Source organism: Mirounga leonina, unplaced genomic scaffold (genome assembly GCF_011800145.1).
Source record: "Mirounga leonina isolate KUSES-001 unplaced genomic scaffold, KU_Mleo_1.0 Mir_94, whole genome shotgun sequence".
NCBI lineage: Eukaryota > Metazoa > Chordata > Mammalia > Carnivora > Phocidae > Mirounga > Mirounga leonina.
This window is the reverse complement of record NW_023270855.1, coordinates 28313802-28321666: the sequence shown is the minus strand read 5'-3', so window position 1 is coordinate 28321666 and position 7865 is coordinate 28313802. Positions and strand designations below refer to the sequence as shown.

The following is a 7865-nucleotide window of genomic DNA, read 5'->3' as shown; positions in this document are numbered from 1 at the left end:
AAAGAAAGAAAGAAAGAAAGAAAGAAAGAAAGAAAGAAAGAAAGAAATCTCATTTTCATGAAGCTTATGTTTTCCCATGAATTCAAATTCAAATTCAAGCTCTACCACTTACTGTGTCCTCAGCAAGATCACATCCTCTCTTCATCTATAAAGTGGTATGATGATGGAGATACATACTGTTCCTGAACCGGAAGAGTCAACATAGCAAAGATATCAATTCTCCTCAAATTTCTCTTAAGGCTTACTGCAAGTCCCATATATACACAGAAAGGAAAAGGGCCTAGAATAGCCAAAATATTTTGAAAAAGGAGCAAGTGGGGGACTTGCTGTCCCCCATGTTATGGTTTACTATATGGCTACAGGAATCAAAACAGTGTGTTGTTGACAGAGGGTCAGATATGCAGATCAATAGAACAGAATAGGGAACCCAGAGATTGACCCATACAAAATGCCCAACTGATGTTTGACAAAGATGCAGAAGGATTCAGCAAAGGAAGGATAGTATTTTCAACAACAGATGCAAAGCAATTGGTCATCCACGTTAAGAAAAATGAACCTCCACCTAAGTCTCATACAAAATGAATTCAAAATGGATCGTGGATTTAAATGCATGCCATAAAATTATAAAACTTGTAATTTTATGTAGGACAAATTTTCATAAGAGGAGAAATTGATAAATCAGACTTTATAAAAGCAGGAAGGGAAAAATGAAGGGGGGGTGGAATCAGAGGGGGAGATGAACCATGAGAGACTATGGACTCTGAGAAACAAACTGAGGGTTCTAGAGGGGAGGGGGGTGGGAGGATGGGTCAGCCCGGTGATGGGTATTAAAGAGGGCACACGTTCTGCATGGAGCACTGGGTGTTATACGCAAACAATGAATCATGGAACGCTACATCAAAAACTAATGATGTAATGTATGGTGATTAACATAACATAATAAAAAAAATTAGAAACTATTCCTCCATAAAAGATCTCAATTGAAAGGATTAAAAAACCCAACAGATGACAGACTGGGAGAAAATATTTGCAAAGGAAAGTCTGATTCCTTTCCAGGGGCTGTAAGCTCTGCATGGGCCAGTATCGTCTCCTTTCCTAATCAAACACCTTCCTAGGTTCCTACCACAGCTGTCTCCTCCCAGCTCCCACAACGTGCCAGACTCCTTCTGATCTGAACCTTCACGTCTTCTGCTCCCTGAGCCTGGGACATCTGACACAGCCCTAGTCCCAGCCTGACTCTCCCCCCACAAATGCTTTTACAGGGCAGGATCCTTCTCATCCATTAGCTCTTAGCGTAAATGTTCATCTATTCTCAGAGACCTCCAAGACCAGCTATCTAAGTAGTTTTCCTCCCAGATGTATTTCTTTTATTTTTTTCTCTCTGTGCCTTCTCTGCCTCATACATCACAAGTTGTAGATATGTATCATATATACGCATATAGACAAATAATTATTGAATATATACATAAACAAATACATATGAATTCTCTTCTTGATTATTGCTTATTATCTCTCTAGATTGTAAAGTCTATTGTAAGAGGGCAGAGGCCACATCTTGTTGCATCACTTCTGGGTGCTGAGTCCCTTAGGAAAATGTCAGAAGTATAGTAAGTGCTCAAAACAAAAGTTGTGTTATTCTGTCGGATCATCATTCTTTGTATCGACAATTGTTGCACATTACCTGGGCTAAAAGCTGTAAGATTCTGTTTCTCTTTTCTTCTCCATTCATTAAACGGCATGTATAAGCACCTTCTACGTAGCAGGAATCTGTGCCACTGGGAGAACAGTGAGAAAGAAAGGTAGGATCCCTGGCCTCATGGAGCTTGCATTTTAGTTGAGAAGAAAGACCATTAAAAATGCAATAACTGTAATATGTGAGAAGTTCGATAATATAGGATGTGCTAGGGCCTAAGAGGATAGAGAACAATTTTCTCCACTGTACCTTGTGCAGTTCTCAGAGTTCACTGGGTGCTCTGGAAAGGAATGAGTAAGCACCATCCTTTCAAGTAGTTTAAGCCAGAGAGACCAGCTGGGAAATCACTATTGTCTGAGGCTAAGTCAAAGGGGGTCCCTTATCCATCATGATCAGAGAGCTTGCTTTGGATGCCATCCTCCTTTATCACACTGACGTGAGGTGATGCTTTGATTGACATAGAACATAAATTCCACAAGAGCAGGACTTTGTCTTATTCAGTGTGGTACCCTCAATGCCAGGGACTGAGCCTAGCACATAGTAGGTACTGCTTAAATATTTTACAGATCAGAAAACCAATGCTGAGAGAGGTGAGGTGTTTTCCCAAGGTCACATGACAAACAGGTGGGAAATCTCATCCTAATTCTACTAATTCTTATTGCTCCTGAAGAAATTTTGTTTCCATTATTTAAAGATCCAGGTCCAGATGTCCCTACAGCCCACTCCCAGATAGAGGACAAAGAATCCAAGGACAGGGCCACACTGACATACATCTTCCAACCCTGCGCCCCTTGGTTCCCTTGGAAAATATAACCCTGTGTGTGGGAAAGAGTCATTCCTAACCTAGGCTATATCATTTCTTCCCTCACAGCTCTCAAGAAGGGCTCAGATCTGGAAAAAGCCATTGCCACCATCGCTCTGATTTTCAGAAATTCTTCTGATCCTGATGGTAAACTTGGAAAAGCTATTGCCAAAGATCTGCTGCAGACCCAATTTAGGAATTTCACAGAGGTAAGTGAATTAATGGATATGAAGAAACAGGGGCCATGCCCTAATGGCAGACCCAAAGAGCCAACAATCATGTTTCATTCAACGAATGGTTAATGAATACCTACTATAAGCCAGGAAATGAGCTGAGCACTGGAGTTAAGACAATGGACAAGCTAACAATCCAGCAGAGCAGAGAAACATGCTGAAAAAGTAATTAGAAATATTCAAATATTCAAATAACCGTGAAATGGTAGAGCATGCACTGAAAGAGTAAAACAGAGGGGCCATCTTGGGGCAGTCGGTCCAAGAAGCACTCCTGGAAAATAAAGGTATAGCTGAGATCTGAAGAATGAGCAAGTGTTAGTAATGCAAGGGAGGTGGGTGAGGGCTAAGAATGATACTATTCCAAGCCGAAGGAATGGTAAGCCTGTAAGGCCGGTCAAAGACCTGGGGGTGCTGGGAAGTAGTTGGTGAGAAGGCGGAGGAAAGTAGGAAGCACTAGGAGATAAGGCTGAGGAGGTAGATAAAAGTCAAATTACAGAGGGCAGGAGGAAGCCAGACATGGTCTCTAAGTCCAGGACTAAGAAGGTACACCACCTACAGATGGGATTGGGGTGGGGGTGAGGGAGGGACAAAGAGAGTGTGAGGAAGCATCCAAACCAAGGACAATAGGTGATGAACAGGAGAGACGTCTGGAAGGTGGAATGAACAGGATCTGATAACTGATTGGCTGTAGGGCTGAAGGACAGGAGAAGCAAATGATGATACCCCACTTTCTGACCTTGGGAAGAAGTGGGTGGTGGCCTTATTCCCAGAGAAGACAAAGATTGGAGAATAAGCAGATTTGAGATGAGGTGGGGTGGGGGGAGAGGTGATGAGTTCCATTAGAATGTGTCAATTTTAAGATGTCCATGAAACATGCTGGAGGAGAAACAGAGCAACAGGGCATATGACTTGGGAGGTCAGAATAGAGATTTGTGTTGGCAATATAGAAGTCAGAGGTAGCAATAGATAAAGGGTCACGAACCTAAATTACGTACAGGCATATTCCCCAACCTTCAGTCACTTGAATGCTACCTTCAGTATTTTTCCTCTATCTGCCTATAACCTGTATGATAATTCACTTAGAACTTTTTTCTTTAACTCTCTACTTAAATAAATTTATAGGAATACTTTAGCACTATTGTAAATGTTAATTCGGCGGGTAAAAGTGGAAGGTAATAAAAGAATAGATGACTATTAATTTATATTTAATATTTATTCCTACATCACCTAAAATTGCATTACATTCTGCAAGCATACTTTGGGAAGTGCTGGTCTAGGGGAAATGTGTAAGAAGAAAAGAGGGGCTCATGCAGAGTCTAGACCACCAATATTTATTTGCAGGTAGAGTAAGAAAAAAAACTTTAAGAAAAAGCAGTCTGTAAGGTGCTCTGTGTGTTCTGAGAGATTAAAAAGATAAGTATTGTAATTCCATTAAAATATAAATGTATGGGCTTTCCCATAGGACAGTTATATCAGGTGTCATCCACTGCGGGGGAAGCTGGGTCAAGGGGACAACTTCCTGTGAATCTCTGATTATTTTAAAAGACTGTGTGAGAAATCAACCTTGGTTTTGGATCCACAAATAAGTGATTTTTTAAAAACCCAATTTCATTGAAACAGAGACTAGAACGGTGGTTGCCAGGGGCTGGGGGGAAGGGACGTGAAGTGATGTAGGTCAAAGGGCACACATTTTCAATTACAAGAAAGATAAACATCATTTGTATTATTCTTTGATTTTTTTTTTTTTTTTAAAGAAAGACTTTTTCAGCCAAAACTATCAGGCAGGATTTGACAAGTGGTAAAAAGTTCTAGGGAGTCTTTAAGGAAGGCATGGGTGAGTAAATCCTGTAACATTTGCCTACATCAGAGGCCTACAGAAATGACAAATTCCAGAGAGAAAAAGGGCTCTTAGCTGGCGGCTGGGCAAATCCTCAGAGAGCTTTTTTTTTTTTTTTTTTTTTTTTTTAAGATTTTTATTTATTTGTCAGAGAGAGAGAGCACAAGCAGGGGGAGCAGCAGAGGGAGAGGGAGAAGCAGGCTCCTCACTGAGCAAGGAGCCCGATGTGGGACTCGATCCCAGGACCCTGAGATCATGACCTGAGGCGAAGGCAGACGCTTAACGACTGAGCCACCCAGGCGTCCCCCTCAGAGAGCTTTTAACAAGCATGAAAACGAGCACCTAGCAGAGGGTCATCCTGATGTACAGTCGTCTCCCCTTATGCGCGTGGATTGCTCCCCGGCCCCCGTGGATGCCTGACCCCAGGGACAGAACCCAACCCTCTACAGACTGCTTTTCCCTAGGCAAACGGGCCTATGATAAAGTTTCATTTATAACTTAGTCACAGTAAGAGATTCCCAATACAATAATACAATGGAACAATTATCACAATATACTCTAGTAGAAGTTATATGAATGTGGTCTTTCTAAATACTCTACCGGAGGGTGCTCACCCTTCGTGTGACCACATGAGATGATAAAATGCCACCTGACTGAGACCAAGGGAGGTGAGTGACGTGGGCCCTGTGACCTCAAGTGAGGCTACTATTGACCTTCTAACGATTAGTCAAGGCAGAATGGTCGCTTGGGGATCACAGTTGACCCCGGACACTGAAACTCCCGAGATCTCGGATGAGGGGAGGGGCACTGCTATAATTCATCGCCCCTTCTGAGAACAGCCAAGGGAAAAACATTAAAGCCAAATCATTGGGAAAGACCCTCAGCCTCGGGTCCCTTAGTGTAGGCTACACTCTAGAAAGGCAGCCATTCCTGGATCTCCGGGCCTCGTAGGCAGTCCTGTCTTCTGCTCTACATGAGAGGCACCCAAAAGAAGCCACATTTTAGGGGACTCCAGGGGACTCAGGGACATTCTCAGTATTAATAGCAATGAGCTTCACTTCACGCAGGGCAAACGCACAGAGTAATGTCAGAATGCTGCCTTGGACCGAGCACCCAGCTCTGTGAGATACCTTAAGGCAGGCAGGGGCACTCGAGTCCATGCCTAAAGATGGCAGCCCCTCGGTTCTCCTGCTTTCTCCTGCATCCTCATGTGGAGTTCTCTGGTAAATGGAGATGGATCTCTTGGCTGAGGCCTGGGTTCTGAGGGGAACATCTCCTTTCTCATGGGCCTGACATAATTTGGGGGGATTTGACCCTCTATAGTCAGTTGGATATAATAAAACTGAGCATTTAAATGCACTGTTAAGAAGATAAAAAAACAAGGGGCTCCTGGGTGACTCAGTTGGGTAAGCTTGGGACTCTTGGATTTAACTCAGGTCCTGATCTCATGGCTTGTGAGTTTGATCCCCACCACGGGCTCCCTGCTCAGCAGGAGTCTGCTTGGATATTCTCTCCCTCTGCCCTCTCCCCGACTCGTGCGAGTGCATGCTTTCTCTCTCTCAAACAAATAAATAAATCTTTTAAAAAAAAAAAAAAAGGAAGAAGAAGAAGAAACAAAACAAGATGGCTGGTTGGGCCCCAAGAGGGCCTGGACCTGGGTCAGCTCCTGTGCTCTTCCAATGTGCAGGAAAAAAAGAGAGATCTGGCACACCTGGGTGGCCCAGTCAGTTAAGCCTCCAACTGTGGCTCAGGTCATGATCTCAGGGTCCTAGGATCGAGCCCTGTGGTGGGTCCACGCTCATCAGGGTGTCTGCCTGAGGATTCTCTCCCTCTCCCCCTGCTCATGCTTGCTCTCTCTCCCTCAAATAAATAAAATTTTAAAAAGAAAAGAAGAGACACCTATAGCCACTTCTGACTTTTCAGCTGTGTACCATTCCAATAGTAAGTAATCCTCTCTCTGCCTTGGACCTGACCCTTTCAAAATAGCACTGAGCTGTCTTGAAGTGAGGCAGGGGAATTCCTTTAGCCCTCACTGTTAGGTGTGACCTCCTGAGAGAAACAAGAGCCTAGAGAAACAAGAATGGTCTAGCCTGTAAGAGGAATGTATCATCATTCCTAAAGGGCCTTAGTCATTGCTGTGATGGCTTTTTACAGCTAGCTGAGGGGTGAGCATTTGGGATTGAACTAAACGCAAACATAGCTCAGAATAACAATCAAATGACCTTAATGTTTTTAATGCCACTTGGGAAGATATTTCACAAGCTGTGGTTGGAAACTAAAAAGCCTCTCCGTGTATGTACTACTCATATGTTTTCCTTCAATCTATTTATGAGGACTATGGACTTGGGGTGATTTATGATCAAACTAAATGCTGAACAATTTTTCAAAGCACAGATTTTCTATTAGCGTTTTTTTATTTCACATTTCTGGACAATTTTATTGTTCAGTGCAATACAGAATGAATACTTCCCATAACAGAGATTATATTTAAAAAAACAAAGATTATATTTTGAAATTCTGAAGATGTAACGTATCTGTGTTTCTAGAGAGGCAGATAGCTGTTAAGAGTGTGGGCTCCAGGATCAGAAAGCCAAGACTATGAATTCTGGCTCCATACCAATAGTTGCCTAGGTTGGGGCAAGTTACTTAGTTCTCACTGAATCTCTGGTGCTCATCTGTAAAGTGGGGACAATAATAGTATATTCAGTAAGGTCACCATGGAAATTCAGTGAAATAACCCATGAAAAGAGTTAACACGGTGCTCAGCTAGTAGCAACTTGACATGATATTATTAATAACATGTTATAACATGTTACAAAACCATGTTAATAACGTGTTTCTTATCACTTGTTATCTGTAAAACTGATGTGGCAAAATGAATTTGGTTTTCACTTATTCTTTATTCTCACAGGGACAAGAAACCAAACTCAAATACAAAGACCTCCTTTCTGAACTCGACAAGCACACTGAAAATAAGCTTGATTTTGAGGATTTCATGATTTTGCTCTTAAGCATCACTGTAATTTCAGATTTGCTACAAAATATATGGAGTGTAAAAATCATGAATTAAATAGCTTTAAAGAATGCTGTTAGACAAAATAATGGCAGTAGACAGTGTTAAATGTTTAAAGATTTTTCCATTTTATTTTTAATTAATTGAGCATACTGATCATGAATCTGGAACTGCCTGGGATGGTTCTGATTGCTAATATTTAGATCCACTGTAACTCCAAAAGTATATGCATACGCTTCAGGATGTTTGAATAGTATGGCGTCTGGGTGCTTTACAATAGGATAGAT

At 42.1% G+C, this 7865-nt stretch overlaps 1 protein-coding gene across 1 annotated transcript in view; it reads left to right on the top strand.

Moving 5' to 3' along the window:
* The window catches only part of SNTN (sentan, cilia apical structure protein), a 14326-nt gene extending 6691 nt beyond the window's left edge, over positions 1 to 7635 (top strand). The window contains exons 3-4 of the mRNA XM_034997420.1: positions 2565 to 2704; positions 7477 to 7635. Coding sequence (XP_034853311.1) covers positions 2565 to 2704; positions 7477 to 7635 — 299 coding nt within the window. The remainder of the gene's footprint in view (positions 1 to 2564; positions 2705 to 7476) is intronic.
* The last annotated feature ends 230 nt before the right edge of the window (positions 7636 to 7865 follow it).